This window comes from Vigna unguiculata, chromosome 8, assembly GCF_004118075.2.
Source record: "Vigna unguiculata cultivar IT97K-499-35 chromosome 8, ASM411807v1, whole genome shotgun sequence".
In the NCBI taxonomy this organism is placed as follows: domain Eukaryota; kingdom Viridiplantae; phylum Streptophyta; class Magnoliopsida; order Fabales; family Fabaceae; genus Vigna; species Vigna unguiculata.
The window spans coordinates 15,293,733-15,314,303 of NC_040286.1; the positions used below are offsets into that span (position 1 = coordinate 15,293,733).

Here is a 20,571-nt window from a genome sequence, read left to right on the forward strand (position 1 = left end):
TTGGAATATCTTCTTTTCGCACCTGAATTTGGTGATATCCGGATCGCAGGTCAATTTTTGAAAATACTGAGGCACCTTGGAGTTGATCCATAAGATCGTCAATTCTTAGCAACGGGTATTTGTTCTTGATTGTCACTTTATTAATTTGACGGTAATCAATGCACATTCGCATACTACCATATTTCTTTTTCACCAGTAGTACTGGTGCTCCCCAGGGGGATACACTTGGTCTCACAAACTGTTTTTACAACAGTTCCTCCATTTGGTTCTTTACCTCGGATAATTCAACTAAAGACATGCGATATGGGGCAATAGATATAGGACTAGACCCTAGGATTAGGTCTATTGTGAATTCAAGCTCTCTTTCTGGTGGTAACTCAGTTATGTCTTTAGGAAAGACTTTAGAGAATTCGTTAACAATAGGAATGCTACTCACAACAAGAGATTCTTCTACAATAGAAGAAAATAAGACCATAAAAGCTTTGACATCTTTTATTGGTTTAGAGTCCTCTATAGTTATAAATCTAGAGTTTTCTTGTGAAGGTGTACTAGAGATCAAAGTTTTATCTTTGCAGTTCAGAAGGACACGATTGGTTGACAACCAATCCATCCCTAATACTATGTCTAAACAAGAGAATGGCAAACAAATCAAGTCCACTAAGAAAGTTCTACCATGTATGATTATAGAACATCTTAGACATGCATCAGAGGTAGTAACTGGTTTATTAGTAGGAGTGGACACCACAACATCATAAGGCATAGTTGTGACAAGCAAATGAAGACTTTTCACACAATCCAAAGATATAAATGAATGGGTGGCTCTAGAGTCATAAAGAACATCAATAACTCTATCACTTATGATGCACTTACCTCGAATAAGATCATCAGAGGTTGTTGTGTCAGCTCCACTCATGGTGAAAACTTTCCCTTGAAATTTTGGTTTAGTGCCATTATGATGTGTGATTTCAGAATTCCCATGGCAATGTCAACTTTTTGTTGTGCTAACCAATAATTGCTAGCAAGATGTCCAGCTTTTCCACAATGGCTGCAAGAAGGAAAGATTTGACTGCAATCCCTCCTCAAATGTGGTCCTCCACAATGATAACATTTGATGTCATTATTAACATTATTGTTACCATTACGATTTGTTGTTCCACCAAGATGAAAAGTGTTAGGTCTATGATATGGCTTTTTGTTGACATGAACCTGATATTTCTTATCAGTTCTCATTGGTCCTCCTATTCTCGTATCCACATCTTTTCTTTTCAGGCTAGACTCATAAATTCTACATTTACTTACCAAAGTTGAAAGATCAGTAATTTGGAAGATACTGACTGTTGTACGAACATCTGCTCTTAGCCCATTCTCAAAACGCGCACAAAGTTCTTCTCCATTATTTTGATGGTGTGGCCAATACTTCATAAGTTCGTGGAACTTAGAAGCATATTCTCCAATGCTCATGTTCCCTTGTTTGAGCTCCAAAAACTCCCTAGCTTTTTGTTTTTTAAGATCCTTTGGAAAATAGTTTTCTAAGAAACTAGCTTTGAAATCTTCCCATGAAACTATTCCCCCTTCATGTGGTAAGGTTTGATTGACAACCCTCCACCAATTCTCTGCCTCCTCGGTCAACATATATGTTGCATATGTAACCTTGTGTTCTTCATGACAGCCCATGGCATTGAAAATCTTTTCTATTTCAGTTATCCATCTTTGAGCTCCTTCTGGGTTGAATTTGCCTTCAAACTTAGGTGGGTGATGTTTTGTGAAAGCAGACAAACCCCGATATTCTATTGGTTCATTGCCTCTATCACACACTAAATTTTTCAGAATTTGTGTCATTCTAACTAAGAGTTCACCATTTGTGTTGTTGGGTCTACCTGCCATGATTCTCTGAAACTAGTGTATTAGTTTTATAAAGAATCATCTTATATACCCTTTTTTTTTCATACTTATTTTTCATTTTACAAGAAAAAAATATATTTTCAATAAATCACATATTTCCTACTTAAATTACAATGTAGGTTTCAGAACAATATTCCTACATTCTTATTTGTCAAAGAATTTAGAAACACACAACACAAGCAAAGTTAGTCCATACCCAGTCCTCTTGGAATGAACTGCTCTAATACCACTAATGTAACACTCCAACTAAAATCTGGTGCTACTAGATGTTCTTTACTTGTCTAATGTATCATTTACTTAAGGAAAAATTTATTTGTACTCCATTAACAAATACCAAACAAAAAAATAATAATAATACATCACTCGAATGTATCATCTGTTAGACATACATGATATTTATGCGAATAAAATGTTAACATACATATAAGTGTTTGTAAAAGAAGTTTGTTTATACTTTTACAACCAACTAAAGGTACTTTTAATTTGAAATACATCACAAACAAGTTACACCATATCAGTTGTAGCTTTAACATAATCCAAGGTTATAAGAAAAGTTAGGCTAAACAATCTCATTGTTACATGTTAGGTCTCCAATTTCTTCCTCTGAAAATTAAAGAAAGTAAGGGTAAGTCTTTCCCTTAACTCCAAAACTTCATCAAAACATTTCAAAGTATGGTCATTTGAATAAACTTTCAATTGAATGAAACATTTTCACAAAAGTTGAAATCTTCATAATGTCATAACTAACCATGCCAAAAATATCAAAATCAAATTAATCAATAAAATAATCATTTCCGTATGTTTTAAATTTAGGATATCAAAATCCTCATTATCAATCTTTTAATAATCATATTCGTATAAGTATGACTTTCAACTCATCAGTATATTCATCTCATATTCTTTCTTTATATACTTTGGGTCCCAAACGCTGCGATTAGACTTTTCCGAATCATAATTGTCTTATGCCAATATGGATAGTGCCACCAGACTAAACGTTCTCACGGATACAACGTGTATGTTATTCCACCTTCCTGGTCTTAAAGTATAGTCAAGAGGACGATCGAGAATAGAGTCTGAGGCTTGTGAATTTTCGAATACCCGGCTAATTGTATACGTCAATCCAGGGTATCTATATCACCACCCTCGATTGTCCTAGGTCTATCAGACCTTTCTCTAGACTTTATACCTAGTGTATCTCTGTACTATCCATATAGTCCTTTTTATTCTTTATTTCTGTACATTAATTTACAATCATCCTTTCGCATTTTCTTTATAATTCTTGAGACTTTCACAAAATTTTTGCAGCATAGTAAAAACAACCAAGTTAAAAAGAATTTAAAATTAACAACCAAGCATAAATCATTCTTTCACAATAACTTTATAGAAAATTAATCAAAACGGTAATCATAATTAAAACATAATTTTCCTATAAAATTTTATAAGTAAAATAGCAAACTTGTTTTATTTATAACTTTTTGTGTAAAACTCCAAATAAGATGATTCTTGAACCTAACCCTAGGTTTTCATACCCAAGGAATCCATTTTTCAACTCAAAATTTCAAGATAATGTATAAAAATTTCAGAATCAAGAAGATAGATTGTATACTTAAAGAAAACTTGCTAAGATAAAGACTTAGAGATTTCAGATAGACCCCCCATACCGTGGAGATGCTAATTATACTCTAAGATGAAAATGAAGACCTCAAGATTCTGGATTTCCCTCTCCTACTTCAATTTTCTCCCAAGAGTTTAGACCTCTCCTTCTCTATTGTTTTGGATTATGTGAAGAAGATGTGTAAAGTGAAGTCCTATTTATAGGAAAATTCTTGGACAAAGGGATAAGGATGTATTGATGGTAAATTTATGAGATTCCTTAGTGAGGATAAGTTTATCTTCACTATATAGAGAAGCTTGGTCGAAATTCCCATTGTAGGTGACTTCATGGTAGTTGCAAGAAGATTTGTTGACTTTCTAGAAGACTTATTTTCACTCCAAAATGTAAAATTCATATTTCTTAACACACAACTCTATTAGTAAATCCAAATGGTGAAACTAAACACCTATGTCTCTAGAACTGGTCGAACAAATTGGAGCTCAATCCAACGGTTAATAAAATTGGAATCAAATTTTTACTAAAATAACCCAAAACGGGACGTAATTGACGCTAGTTCAAACTGCAAAAATTATTTCTCTCACCACAGACCTCTAAATACAAATCCAAAGGGTCAAACTTTAGCTAGTTTTTGCTTGAATTATGTTTTAATACCTCTGTATAAAAATTTCATCTTGATCCAACTGTTAACGAATCGGGAATGAAATATTTACTAACGTAACTCAAAACTGGACAGCAGCTGGAGACCTTACATTTACACTAAAGTGCGGAAGTAACTGCTCCTTGCGTACACCTCCAATTCAAAATCTCAGTGTTCATATTGAAGAACTATGTTTTAAGAATGATCTATAAAAATTTCAATCTAATCCAAAGGTTAATGAAGGCTTAATCACAATTTTACTTACACAACTCAAAATAAGAAGTAGTTAGCACCCAAAAGATAACATCTTTTACATTGTATAAAGCTCTTTGTCAATTTACTTATGAAATCATAAAATTACTTCATACTATATATTTAAACAAGAAAATTAAATATAATTAATATAAAATAGAGGGTGTTACAATTCATACTTTCAGTATCAGGTAAAGCCTAGCTTATGTTGGTCTATACAATTTTACCTACATTTAAAGTCCAGCATCTTTCTGGCATCAACTTTAAAAGTACAACATCTGACTGGCACTTGTATCTAAAGTCCAGCATCCAACTGGCACCTGCATTTAAAGTCTAGCATCCTACTGGCATCAGCTTTAAAAGTCCAGCATCCAACTAGCATCAGCTTTAAAAGTCCAGCATCCGACTGGCACCTACTTTTAAAGTTGATGCCAGTCGAATGCTGACTGGTATTCGACTAACATCAACTTTAAAAGTTAAACATCCGACTAACACTTGCATTTAAAGTCCAGCATCCGACTGGGACTTGCATTTAAAGTCCAACATCTGACTGGCATTAGCTTCAAAAAGTCTAGCATCCGACTAGCACCCACACTAAAAGCACAGCATCTGACTGGCACCAACAGGTTTATTTTATTCTAAAGTCCAGCATCCGACTAGCACCCACTATGAAAGCCCAGCATCTGACTGGCACCAACATGTTTATTTTCTACTAACCACCTATTACCTCTAGAGTCACTTTGCTAAACTAGTTTCTACTAAGAACTCCTCTAGCCTCCTTCCCTAGAATAGATTTCTCTTCTAGGTTTCCTCTCCATTTCACCTTCAATGCTTTAAGAGCCTCCAAGCTTGAATCCATTCCTCCATTTCACTCCATTTTCGTTGCAACCATAGACCTTCTCCTCTTCATTTTCGTGCTACAAGGTCCATCAAGTGGTATCTAGAGCCACACAAGCCATTGTTCATCATTTGTGTTGGTTTGAGTAAGGTTTCCTTCCATATCTTGTGTTTTTCTTTTGATTTTCATTTTGTTCATCTTTTTTTTTTGTTTCTTCAAGTTTCCTTCATTTCCACAGATTGTCATTGAGGCTACATGAATTTTGTTGATTACAATTGTAGTACTCCTTGCTTCAATGGTGAATATGTGTTTTTAGGTTCCATTTTTTTGTTTCTAGCACTTGTTCTTTGATTCCTTGTTATTTTTCTTCATTTTAATCGGTGCATCTTCTAATTTTCAGTTCATTATGTTGTGTTTTGTCTTAAGTCATGTTTAAGCACTTTGTTTCATCTTAATTTTCGTTCATATTGTTAAATTCTGCACTTGCTTGATTAGAACTAAGTCCTACATCACACATTTGAGCTATGAACTTCAAGTGATGCTTATGGATGTGTAAGGCAAAGGTTTCACTAATTTTCTTTCATTTCACCGAATGGATTATGATTTTGAGTGTCTTAGATGTTCTTCTATGATTCATGCTTGATTCTAGTCCATAATCAAGTTCATTCATCTTGAATTTGATAGAACATCTTCACATTTTCGTGAGCAACTCTGCTCTAGTCTGTTTTTTCAGTTTTCATTGCACGCACACCTATTGTTTGTGATTTATCCTAAACACATGGCTCGATAAATTTTTTTTTTTTGCCTCTTCAAATTAAGAGATAGACGAAAAAAAAGAATCACTCAAAAATTTTGAGTACACAAAATATGAAAAATATGTGAAGTTGAGGCAACAATCAGCGTTTTTTGGACTGCTAGTTTCAAGAAAAACCATTTTAAGTGCTCTTTGTTGATTTAATTGATTGCTTAATTGTGTACTCCATATTGCTTTGAGTTTGCCTTCAATAGAAGTGGATTTTATTCCCTCAATTTGGCACAAATTTGCAATGAGTACAGTGGCTATTTTATGAGCACTTTTCCTTCTCTATTTTTCAGCTTTCTTCTTCAATTCTAGTGCTATTTAAGGTTCATTTTGTTTGTGCTAGCCTTTATTTCTTGCCTTAATTTCTTGTTTGTCATTTCTTGGCTCTCCTTTTAGTGATGTTTCATTTTACTTCCATTTGGTTAGCTTCCTTAATTAGCTTTTCTTGCTTTCTTTCTTGGCTTAATTCAAGTTTGTTGGCCTTATGCTTTCTATGGTATTGTGGGGAGTAAACTTTATGAATGATTTATGTTCTAGTGGTAGCATTTTAGGAGGTGGAGTTTAAGGTAAACATTAGTTTACTTGATTCTTGAGTGCTTCCTCCTTTTGCTTGTGAGTGTGAGTTTTGAGCCATATTTCCTTGTGAGTGTCAGTGCTAACATTTTGGATTGGCATAGTTTTTCTTTGTTGTTTTTTTGTGCAAGTTTGGGTGGTTGTTTTGGCCTCCCACCGTGACTATTTTGTTGTTGTTTTGCCCTTCAATTTGGTGGTCTCAAGGTGCTTTACAAGTGCCTTAAATGGTGGTGAATTTTGTGCATTAAAGAGGAGGCTACAAGCCAAGCTTTTGGCTCTCAGATTGTGTATTTTGGAAGCACATTGGCAGCACCTTTTGGACATTTAATTGCTTCTTGTTTAGCTTTCTTTTGTTCTTCTTTTTATATCTTTTGGACACCATATTTGGTACCTTTGTGAAGCTCCCTTTGTTTGTGAAAATTACTTCTTTTGGAATCAAAATTTGACACATTAAGTGGTATTGGGTGGCTTCATTTTGAGTACCAAATTAGTGCACCAAAGTTTCTTTATAGTTGTTCATTGTAATTTTGGCCTACTTAGGTGTATTGGGGAACCACAAGGTGTTCAATCCCATATCCTAAGTAGAACATTTCTTCTATATAGTGCAAACGCTTTTAGTGGTGAGTGTTGAAAGTTCCAATTGCTTTTTCACCTTGCCTTAGGCCGCATAGTTTATATTATTATTTTCCCGTTGCATGGTGGCTTGAATTGTGAGACCAAAGTCTCTAATATTTTTGCCATTAAGGGGTCCATTTTTAGTGTTAATCTTTTGCTTTCTTAGCATCTTGTTTGTGTGCTTTGTGCTTAGTGCCTCAAGTGATTCTATTTACCTAGCACTTAGACAATTGTGTTACAGACAAGGATTGGCCATGGATTGACAAGGACAAGGATTGGCAAGGATTGGCCATGGTACTTAAGAAGTCTTAAAGACTCACCTCCACTAACCTGGAGGTCCACTTGTGATTGCTTTCATATTCCACACTTTGTTACAGTTTACTACGTTCTTTCTAAGTTCATTTAATGTTTAATTATGGGTATTTAATTGAATTTGTGTGCTTAAAGATTGATTTAACTGGGATTTCCTATAATTGGGTTTATTGAGCATAAGATACAATAAAAATTTAAAAATAACTTTAGTTGCATAAATGTTCTTCGGATATTTTGAGGTGTGTTAGTGTAGTTGCAGCTAAGTTGAGCTCATGGAGGTGTGGAAATAAATTGCTTAAAGATAAATCCAAGAATAAGAAATAAGCAAAATCACAAAAATCCAAATCAAGCATTGCATGAAGACGACAAGAAAAGCTTGAAAAAGTGCAGAAGTTTGAAAAAGTGCAACAAAAAAATTGGACCTTGCGTTTTTCTTTATCTTTATGATAGAAGATACTTTGGGAAAAATATATCTTTAGATATTTTATTTGATATTTTTAAATAATTATCTTATTTAATTATATCATAAAATATTAAAAGATAATAACTACCAAATCTTTTTAAATATGACAAAATCTTCTTGAATATTTTAGATCTACAACAAACAAATATATCATGAAGATATTGGATTATTTAGAAGATAATTTGAGGAGATTGCAAAAGGTTGACTTGGAAAATTAATACAAATATTAATTGGTGATAATTTATCATATAAAATCTTTAGTTAATTAATTTATTTAATTATATTAGATATTGATATTATCAACCAACTATATTTGTCAAATAGTCTATATCTCTCCAAATATTTTTAAATATTTATCTTTAGCTTTATTTTAAAAGATATTTGAGAGATTTTAGCAACAGAAAAGTCCAGTCCAAGTCCTATATAAAGAGACCAAACGAGTAGAAGAGGAACAAGCTCAACACTTCGGAATTTAGGAACCCTTAGGGGGGCCTAATTTCTTTCTCTCTTTTCTTCTTCTATTTTTATTTTATTTTGCATTTCATGGAGTGATAAACTTCTTATGTTGATTCGATTATAATTTCATTATGGATTCTGAGGTTATAATAAAATAATTTCTTTGCTTTTTTTATTATTGTTGAGGTTTTAATTCATCTATGTCTTTTATCTTTGAATCACGTGAAAAGTAATGGTTTTTACATCACAACTAATTAGTGAGATGTTTTAATCTATATGCATATCAATCAATTCAGCTTAAGGGTTTTTAATTTTAATTGAGAATTTATTTTGATTAAATTTAGAAACTTTCATGTGATTGAATGAGTTTTTACCAATGATTGAGAATGTACTTTGATTAGAGGTGAAAACTTTAAACAAAATTAATCAAGAATTTACTTTGGTTAATTAGCTTTTTGCTTGATTTTAGAGGTAAAAGAATGGACATGATTAAGGATAATAATATTTAACTGAGAATGTACTTTAGTTAAATTTACTATGATTAATCTACAATGTTCTTGTTTGATTGAGAATTTACTTTGGTTAATAGTGAGAACGCCAACAAATTAATTGAGAATTTACATTGTTTAATTTGTAAATCTACAACAATAATTAATTGAGCAATAATCTTTAGATAATCGATGATAGATCTATTTTGAAAAAGTAGTGAACTCAATCTATTTTTCTTTATCATTGTTTTTTTATCTTTTTCAAATTTTATTTCTTTATTCCTTGTTTCATTTGATTAACTCTTTTGCATAGTTTTTATAAGAACTAATTTGTTAAAAATCAATTCCGTGTTCGTTGGGAGACGACTGAGGGTTACTTTACCCATTCTATTTTCTTGACTACTTTCTTAACAATACTGAGGTCGTTATAGAAAAGTAGTATTAATTTCATCGCGTCAACGACAACATTATCAAATTTGGCACCGTTGTCAAGGAGTACGGTTAGAATTTTTATCATTTTAGTTCTTATTTTATTTTATTTTATTGTTTTTGTTTTTGTTTATCACTAATATTTTTTTCCTTTATTTTTGTTTCTAACATTTATCTTCTTTCTTTAGTTATTTTATTTTTTTTTAAGCATAATTTTTTTTTGAGGAATTTTGTTGGGAAATTTGTGACCCTAGTTGGGGAACACTTTGGCTAAGGAAAGATAAGATACTTAAGTTGTCCATTGAGACACACCTTTCTTTCCTAGAGGTCTACTCAACAAGCTTTCAACTTATTTCTTTTCAGAAAACCTCTTTCAAAAATAAAAACCTGTTTTTCATATGAAAATAATCAATAGTGTGATTTTCAAGTGAACTATGATTATTATCCACAACAACCACATGATTCATTTGATAATCAGCAACAAATTGTCACACCTACTTCTGCACCTGATATAAGTAGGTTAACTATACGTCAATTTAATGATCTATATCCTAGATCATCATTTTTGGAATATGAGCAACCACCATACCATGAGCAACAACCATATTTTGAGTATCCACTCTAGCCATTATATGTTCCATTTGGTTCTCAACAACAATAGCATGCACCATCACAACAAGTTGCAGCAATCAATGGACCATCCTATAAGGAAGTTGTATTATTAATGGATGGACTGAAAGAGAAATTAGACACCGTAGATGAAAGGTTGCGAGCTGATCAACAATGCAAATATATTGAGCAAGAATGGTATGGAAATGATAAAGTATTATATGAAATGAAGGAGGATGCAAGTAACAAAATTTTTTTAGAATTACTTGGTACTGTTAATACGACCCTCCAATGCCATCCGAGATTTGCTAAAACCCTAAAATTTAGAGCACTTCGTCATGAAATAAAAGATATGCTTCCAAAGTTGGTCATTAGAGCTGAACAAATGTCGGAAGATTTAAGTCAACTAGTGAAAGACAAAGCTATGGAGGCCACCTTAGAAAAACTTATGAAGATGATAGTTGAGCAAAGGGATGAAATGATAATGTTAAGGAGCATGAATCAAAGGATGGAACAATTGAGCACTAATGTGAATGAGTACACGAAATTCAAATGCTAGATCAACCAACACAAGAATTACATCACACTGATATATCGACTGATAGATATAATGATGCTCATAGTAATATGTCTACTGATGGACATATCAATTTTGCTAAAGATGTTGCTAATGAAGAAATTGAAGATTCTGACACATACATATCTACTGATGGATATGTTGATGATGCTCAATGTGAATATAAAGTTTTATCTATTGATGATGATATGAGTATAAATTATCTTTTTGAGGAGCAAAGTTGTGAGAACAATACAATGGAGGAACCAAGTGCTATTGAAGAGCCAACGATATTCGAAGATGTAACTGAAACATCAACTATTGCAACTGACTTGGTTAATGAAGCAGTAGATTCAACTACTTCAAGTGCATATTTTTGCTCACAAGATGAGATTACAAGGATTATTGATGATCTGGTTAACCATCTGAATGCACCTGATGATGCTCAAATTGAGTTAAAGCCACACACTCCACACATCAAGTTTGTTGATGTGAATGATGAAAATTGATTTTTAGTGGTGATTTTTGTTGACTTGGCTGCGGAGCAAGAGGAAAGGTTTTTTCAAAAGGAAAAGAGGTTAGACTCATATTCTTTTGAAAACATTGTTGATCAAAAATTAAAAATGCATGCATATTTGTTTTTTGTTTCTATTTTTAATTTTAAAAATATTAAAAAAATTCAAAAATATGTGTTTTTGTTTTCTTTAATAAAATTGTACAAGTTGATTTGTACTTTATAAAATTAAAGAAAATAAATTTTGATATATGGCTAGATTGAGCCAGAAGTCACAAAATTTTTTCGTCTTCTCCCAAAAATAAGTCCATCAAGGACAATTTTTGAAATAAGTGTGGGCGAGACAAACTATAGATAGGATTTTTTTTTCTTCCTTTTCTGTTTTTGTTTTCAATTTTGTTTTCATTTAAAAAAATGAAAATTGTGATTTCTTTTTTGAGAAAATTGTGAAAGTATTAATTTTTTACTAAGTGAAACTTTTAAACAATATGTCTTTAAGAAAGTCACCAAATCCCTGCTTTCAATAAAGCATATAGACATTAGATTTTTAGGATTTGATTGAATAATTGGGATGATCATAATTCTAGAAAAATAAGTCATGTTGATATGAGTGGGTTGTTTCTATGATTTGCTAATTAGTTGATTTGAGAATTACTTGATTAAATCTTTTGTGAAAGGATGGACCAGCATGTGTCATTCCTATTTTTGCTTGAGTGACTTGCTCATGTTTGTTTATACTCAAATATTTAGCTTGATTCTTTTGTTTTGCATCTTAGGTGAATATGCATGATTTGATATGACTGAGACATTTTTTGTTTTTAGCTACTTGGCCAAATAAGCCCACCTTGATATTAATCCATTGGTAGCCCATTTGAGCTTTTAAACCTCTTTTTCTTGTTTTAAGCCTATTACATAACCTTGAAAAGAAAAAGACCATATTCTACCTTATGAAGAAAGAAGGAGCTAATGGGTTGTGTCAAGAATGGTTGAGGAATAAAGTGTGTGGGTGAGTACCTCACCCACAAAATAATGAAAATGGCAAAAAGGAAGAAAAAAATGTGAAAGAGTTTTGAAAAATATGTTTAAAAAGATAATTCTTTTGTCAAAAAAAGCAACAAATGAAAAAGAGTTATTTTTGAAATTATGCTCCATTATTCTTTCTATATTTTAATTTTAAAAACTCTCAAAGGTCCTAAATTTTTCTTACCTTTACCTTGGCCCCATTATAACTTGTAAAAAGTCCTCATGATCTTTGAATGCATGTTTTCTGAAAGTTTATGAATATTAGAGTCTGTTAAGTATTTTGAGTGTTTACTTACATCAGTATTTTGAGTGAAAACACAAGCCAAAACACATGAGTGAATTTCGGTGAGAAAATACACATTTAACTTGAGTGCTTTCTTTCATAAGTGATTGTCTTGTGAATTCAAAAGATTAACTCATGTGTGAAAAATATAATCTTTTCGTTTGTTTATGCATGGTAACTTCATTTCTAGAATATTGATTTGTCTCAAGTAAGGTTCATTCCTTTGATCCAGTGTTGATGTGAAATAAAATACCTCTTAACAAGTTTTGAAATTGCTCAATTTTGCCTAAGAGTTCAAAGAGATAAGTGTGTGGTTATGATGAGTGCGTATTTTTGCAGTCATTTAATGTTTAATTATGGGTATTTCATTGAATTTGTGTGCTTAAAGATTGATTTAATTGGGATTTCCTATAATTGGGTTTATTGAGCATGAGATACAAAAAAATGTTAAAAATAGCTTTTTAGTTGCATAAATGTTCTTTGGATATTTTGAGTTGTGTTAGTGCAGCTGCAGCTAAGTTGAGCTCATGGAGGTGTGGAAATAAATTGCTTAAATCTTCATGAGACTTGTAACGTCTTAGCCGGAAATTACTTATTAAAATAAATAAAATAACCACCTCATTTATTAATCATACATTTCCCAAAAAACGCGGGAAAATTTAAATATTAAAGTTCAACGCGCCAATACAGATAAAATAAGTCGCATCAGTACGTGTTAATTAAAATTCTCTATAAAATTATTACATATAAAACAATAGTTCGTCATAATGACTAGTGATAAAAACCTAGAGATATCCCCACTCTGTCTCTAGGCATCTGTCTACTCACCTGCATCAACATTTGCTCCCATGTAACAAGTTACATGATCATCGCCAAACACACACAAATAGGGTGAGCTCATTTGATGGACGTCCTTGGAGTAGGAGAGGGAGAAAATCCATGGAGAATGATGAGGAGAAGATGAAGTGCAGCGGAATTTGGAGAATTAGAGCAAGGAAGCTCTCGGAAATGGAGAATTTGGTAAAGATGAAGAGTAGAAGTGGAGCTATGGTATGGAAGGTGGCTAGAGGAGATGAAGGAGAAGGTTAGCCATGTGTGCTCTCAAATTAATAAAAGTGTGGAGTGATCTCAAATACTAGCATCTATTAGCAATTCAAGAGTTACCATTACAATATTTGAGTGGCTCTATTTATAGGCACATGGTCGGCCAAATGAAGAGAAAATGCAACAAAAATGAAATGCAAATGTAGCTTGGAGAAGAAGCTTGATTGTAGACCATGTGATGTAATAGATGAGTCTTGATGATGCCAAGTGGCATATCACACTCTCCTTGCACAAGTCACACGCATCATGCTTCCATCACATTCTCCTTGCTTAGTTCATGCTTTGCTTGCATCCAAATGGAGAGTCACTCAAGTAATTCTTGGCCAAAGGTAGCAAATTGAGCTCGGCCCAATTGATCCAAAAATGTGTTCTAGCTTTTATTGAAAGCAAAGCCTAAACAATGGCCCAATTTAAATCTAGACTGCTTCCTCCATGCATCATCTCATATTTTAGATATTTCTTTAGCCCATGTGAATAATGTAAAAATCCCATGATTGACTTGATCATCTTGTGAGAGGCCCATGTGAATCTTTCTCATCATGCTTCTAGTGATCGGGCTTTGATGTGGGCTTGGGCTTGTTGATGCATTTGAGGTTGGGCTTGTTGCGGTCACATCATCCCCTCCCCCTTGAAGAGGATTTGTCCTCAAATCTTGGTGTTCATCATCCATGGATCCTACAAAAGGAATTAAATGAGATATATTGATAGTGGAATGAACACCATACTGATAAGCAGGAGTATATCTAAAGTAGAGGACAAAAGAAGGTCTTGTTGTATTGTTGAAAGTTACTTGAAGATGAACAAGACTTACTTCACAAAAATAATTTTGTGTACTTTGAGTTGTGTCAAACCTAGTAGGCAACATTAACTCAAAGTCTAATTTTGTAAAATCTTTTGAGGAGTTTAAAAAATTGGGAAGGGAAATTGGCTTGAAAAACTCAGCAAAAGTAAAGATTGGTTTGAAGAAATGAGAATGATTGATGTAATGAGAAGAGTTAAAAGATTTGAGCACTCCCTTTAAAATTCCTGATTCAATGAGAATTGTGGGGGTCGGAAGTGCCTTTAGTAGCACTCCTTTATTGAGTAGGATTTCTTCTTCCTCTTTCTCTTTCTTTTCAAGCTCTACTTTTGCTCTCTTTTGTCTCAATGCCTTGTCAGATTCTTTCTTTTCCTCTTCCTCTCTATCTCTTCTTTCCTTCTCCACTTTCTCTTTTTGCACATGGTCTCTTTGCTTTTTAATTTCTCTTTGCTTTTCAATTTCTCTTTTCTTACTCAAGAGCAAGTCAAGTTTATCTTTAAAATCTCTTTCTTGACGAGAAAACTTCTTTAGATTCTGAATGAATGCATCTCCTATATCAACGAAGTTTTCTAGTCGAGACTGTTGCTCTCGAGTGATCCTATATGAAGAGGGAACAAAATGTTTCCACATGCATGCTTTCAGTTCATAAAAGGTATTAATGCATGATGCTCTTCCCTTTTCCACTTGAAATTGCCTTTGATGCCACCACTCACATGCACGTCCTACAAATCTAGAAATAACATGCCTAAGAATATCATACTGACTATATCTATTAAAGAATGGTTGCACCAACTTCTCTATATCCCACATCCAATCTATGAATGATAGTGGACCTATATCCTCCCCAAAGAATGGAATGTCACTATGAAATGTATGATGCAATTCATGAATATCATGCTTATGCAACCTAGGACTATATGTAGAATATGTACTCATGATGATTGAATGAACTTATGCACTTAGATAAAAGGGTGAAAGAAGAGGACTAGCACAAGTGTACCTCCACGTAAGCGAGGTGAGTCTCACAGACTGCTTAAGTACCAAGGCTAATCCTTGCCAAGCTTACACTTGCAAAAGTACTCAAAGTTCACACAAATGTTCAAGTAATAAGTAGATAGAATCACATGAGGCAAAACACACAACAAGCACAAACAAGACTCAAAGAAAAGAAAAGATTAACACTAAGAACGAACCCCTAAATGGCAAAAATTTTAGAGACTTTGGTCTCACAAATTTAAACCATTAAGCGTCTAACTATGCGACCTAAAAGCAAGGTGAGAAAGCACTTAGAACTTTCAACACACTCACTTACTAAAACGTTGCACTATAGTATGAAAAAGGTTCTACTTAGGAGATGGGATTGAACACCTTTGGTTCCCCGAGACACCTAAGTAGGCCATGGATACAAATGATAATTTGAAAGCATTTTTGGTTCACTAATTTGGTACTCAAAATGAAGCAACCTCAAGCCACTTAATATCTCAAATTTTGATGCTCAAGAGATGCAATTTCACAATCAAGGAGGCTTCAAAATGGTACCAAATATATGTGCCAAAAAGAAGTATAAAGTACAAAGAAATAAAGCCAAAAATAAGAAACAATGCAACTCCAAATGTGCTGCCAAAGTGCTGCCAATTTGCACAAAATCAAGAGCCAAGAGCTTGGCTTGTAGCCTCCTTTTGATTTGAACAAAGACCACCACCAAGTAAGGCACTTGTAAGCACCTTAAGCCATCAAAATGAAGTGCAAAACAGCAACTATAGCCTTGGTTTTAAGGCCAAAACAGCCACCAAACCTGCACCAAAAAACAAAACAACTAGAAAACTATACCAAGCAATGGAGTTAGCACACACACTCTCAAATGAATAGGTCCAAAACTCTCAATAGGTGAGGAAAAGGATAAGCACACAAGCTAAAATTCTACTTCAATATCCACCACCTAAGATGCTACCAAATCATAGAAACCATTCTAAACTTCATAGCATCATCAATCACAACCAATAACCAAGAGTCAAGTATTTGAACCCAAACAAAGGAGAAAGCAAGAAAAGCTAATTAGAAATGTTAAACCAAAAGAGAATTGAAATGAAACATGACTAGAAGGAGATTCAAGAAGTGAAAAGCAAGAAATTAAAGGCTGGAAAGAAAGGCAAGCACCACAAAAAGGAACCTAGAAATGCACTAGAATAGATGAAAAAAACTGAAAATAGTGAAGAAAAAGTGCTCAAAAACAGCCACTGTACTCATTGCAATTTTGTGCCAAATTGAGGGAATAAATTCCACTTCTATTGAAGGCAAACTCAAGCCAATATAGAGTACACAATCAAGGAATCAATTAGAATAACAAAGAGCACTTAAAAGCACCACAAATCGTACAAAACAGCAGTAAAACATAAAATTCCCGAGACCACTGCGCTAGAAAACGTGAAAAATTTCCTCAACTTCGCCGATTTTTCATTTTTTTTGTACTCAATATTTTTGAATGATTCTTTTTTGTATGTTTCGTCTGGATGTTAGCTAAATGAGGAAAAATTCAGATTAAAATTTGGACCAGGCAGTGAGTCATGAAAATCTCAAACAGTAGGTGTGCGTGCAGTGAAATCTGGAAAAACAGACTGGAGCAGAATTGCTCACGGAAATTGTAAGATGTTCTATGAAAATTCAAGATGAATGAACTTGATTATGATCTAAAATCAAGTATGAATCATAGAAGAACATCTTAAACACTCAAAAGCACAATCCAATCGGTGAAATGGATGAAAAACAGTGAGACCATTGCCTTACACATCCACAAGCATCACTTGAAGTTCATAGCTCATTTTGTGTGATGTAGGACTTGGTTCTCATCAAGCAAGTGTAGAATTCAGCCATATGAACGAAAATTAAGATGAATTAAAGTGCTAAAACATGACTTAAGACAACACACAATATAAGGAACTGAAAATTGAAAGATGCACCGATTAAAATGAAGAAAAACAGCAAGGAAGAAAAGAACAAGTGCTGGAAAACGAAAATGGAACCTAAAAACAGATTTGCACCAATGAAGCAAGGAGTACTACAAGATGAATCAATGGAGATTCATGTAGACTCAATGTCAAACGGTGGAGAGCATAAAAAACATGAAAAAAACAGCAGCAAAAGTGAAGAAAACAGTGGAGAAGAGAGACAAAACGGAAATTGAAACAAGAGACAAGTATGGACCAAGAACCTTACCCAAACCAAGAGGATGGATGCACCAAAGGCTTGGATGGCTCTAGATACCAATTGATGGACGTCCTTGGAGTAGGAGAGGGAGAAAATCCATGGATAATGATGAGGAGAAGATGAAGTGCAGCGGAATTTGGAGAATTAGAGGAAGGAAGCTCTCAGAAATGGAGAATTTGGTAAAGATGAAGAGTAGAAGTGGAGCTATGGTGTGGAAAGTGGCTAGAGGAGATGAAGGAGAAGGTTAGCCATGTGTGCTCTCAAATTAATAGAAGTGTGGAGTGATCTCAAACACTAGCATCTATTAGCAATTCAAGAGTTACCATTACAATATTTGAGTGACTCTATTTATAGGCACATGGTCGGCCAAATGAAGAGAAAATGCAACAAAAATGAAATGCAAATGTAGCTTGGAGAAGAAGCTTGATTGTAGACCATGTGATGTAATAGATGAGTCTTGATGATGCCAAGTGGCATATCACACTCTCCTTGCCCAAGTCACACGCATCATGCTTCCATCACATTCTCCTTGCTTAGTTCATGCTTTGCTTGCATCCAAATGGAGAGTCACTCAAGTAATTCTTGGCCAAAGGTAGCAAATTGGGCTCGGCCCAATTGATCCCAAAATGTGTTCTAGCTTTTATTGAAAGCAAAGCCTAAACAATGGCCCAATTTAAATCTAGACTACTTCCTCCATGCATCATCTCATATTTTAGATATTTCTTTAGCCCATATGAATAATGTAAAAAGCCCATGATTGACTTGATCATCTTGTGAGAGGCCTATGTGAATCTTTCTCATCATGCTTCTAGTGATTGGGCCTTGATGTGGGCTTGGGCTTGTTGATGCATTTGAGGTTGGGCTTGTTGCGGTCACATCATCATTTAAATAAAACCAAACAATATAATATTAAATACAACATCAACAAATTTAACCCTAGGTTAGCACACTTTCCCCTTTTCTTTTACTCCTTCACTTCCAACACTTGTCTTTAGACGTCTATCATCACTATACCCTTTAGGTGAGAACAATGATCGATCTTTGTTGTACGAGTGTCTACTCCCCCATCCGACTACAGGCCACCACCTGATAGTCCACATGTGGGAATAACTTTGCCACAGCATCTCACCGTGACACCAAGTGGAGCTCCCCGAAACAAACACAATGTTTGTAGCTGTTCCCAGACTACCAAATCTCTATCAGAATCCACTGAAGAGGGCAATCATCTGAAACCTCGTCGTACGAGCCATAAACCCGCACACTCTACTAGACTTCCTAAACCACCAGGCTACAACCCAAAATGGTCACGTGTTACCCCAATACAAGAAGCACTCGTAACTGGGCCCCCAACCAAAGCATCGCATCATGAACATCCCCTAAAGCGATGTAGAAAACTTTCCTCGCGCACCAGATCGTCTGGCGGGCATCACACACCGTCAGGCGCCACGCACCTGCAGTGTCCTCACTACACCTCCACCGCCTAGCGAACACCACCTCACCGCCAGGCGCCCTACTCCGTCGTCACCGCTTGGCACTGCTTTCACACGCCGCCAGGCGCCCTGCTCGCATTGTTACCACTGTCACTAATTTATTTCCCGTTCGAGCGAGCTGCCAGGCGCTATACAGTAGCATAATGCTACTGGTTTTTGAGCATTTAAACAGATCCCAAAGGATCTCCAAAACCTACCAATCACCCAAGTATAACGCAATTATGATTTTCCAGTCATATATATAAACCAAATTACATCACACTCATTTAGACATGCCAACAAATCAAGTATTGTCATGCATCCATGCTCACCTTCGTTTTCCCTATTTAAATATGCCTCATACAATCCACATACACCCAGTCATATAATCATGCATTCTGAAATTTATATAAATCATGACACCACACCTTGATCAATATTACATATGTACCATAACAACAATTCACAACCACAAAACATGTCTAAGGAAAGGTTACACCAACCATGTCATTTCATATACACCCATCTCACTCTTACCATCAAATTAACATACTTTCTGAATCTGACTTACCACATACACGCACACGTTTAAAAAAATATAAATACTATCTATATCATACCTCACATTTTCATTTATTTCAATCTCCCTTTAGTCTCGTTTAAATCAAATTTTCCTTATCTATTAAATTTTCTTTGTATCATACACGTATAACTTGCCTATCAAACCCCCAATGACATGAAGCCCAAATAGAACTGCACAACACCCACTGCACTGCCAGACCTCCTGGCGGCAATTCACGCACCGCTAGGCGGTGCATACATATTTGGAAATCTCCAGATTTTTCGTGCACCGAAATGCACCCAAACCTTCCTATCCCAGTTTCCCCCCTTCCTACTGACATAATTTTATATCAAAACATCATCCAGAATTCATACATCAAACATATTAATCTCAATTCTGCAAAACTAACCCACCAAGCATTGACATGATTGATGTTGTTTATCACTAATGCCATCATAATTCTAACCCCCAATTTCATATCAAAAAGTCATGCCTCCCAACATAATCAGCATATGCACAGTCTTATCAAAACATCAAAATTCATATTCTAGCATACAGACATCACGGCCACATCACAAGTACCCCAAAAATACCAAAATGGCCAAAAATAGTGCAAGCGTGTTCATGTCACCTAGCGGATCATCTTCTGCCGCCAGGCGGTTCATATTAAAAACCCCAAAAACTGGTTATGTCACTTGTGTCGCCTGGCAGGTCGTGCGTGACCACCAGGCGGTTTCTGGAAAAATTCCAGAAACCCGATTTCAGCTCTGGTTTTCAGATAAAATGCAATCCCAACCCCGCATACAACACGATTCAATCAAAATTAAATAAAAGCAACATCAAACAATCAATAGGAACTCACCTAACCTAGATTTCCTTAGCTTCGCCTTGACTCTCGCAAGCTCTCCCTTGATCACCAATGTCCTCCTTATCCTTTCTCTCAAGACAGCCCCTCAAGCTTCACTCAAAACTCACCAATTCGTGCTCTCTTCTGTACCCACATTGATAACCTCACCAAACCCTTTCTATTACTCCTAATTAGCTTTTTATTGGGTTCTTAAAATGA

At 34.6% G+C, this 20,571-nt stretch overlaps 2 protein-coding genes across 2 annotated transcripts; both read right to left on the reverse strand.

Annotated features, from left to right (window-relative positions):
- Nucleotides 1–244: 244 nt before the first annotated feature.
- LOC114194908 lies at nucleotides 245–913 on the reverse strand. The gene has a single exon (XM_028085312.1). It carries the CDS (start codon nucleotides 911–913, stop codon nucleotides 245–247), a length of 669 nt encoding a protein of 222 aa, XP_027941113.1.
- LOC114194909 lies at nucleotides 910–1,884 on the reverse strand. Its single transcript, XM_028085313.1, has one exon. The coding sequence runs from the start codon at nucleotides 1,882–1,884 to the stop codon at nucleotides 910–912; it is 975 nt and encodes a 324-aa protein (XP_027941114.1).
- Nucleotides 1,885–20,571: the final 18,687 nt, after the last annotated feature.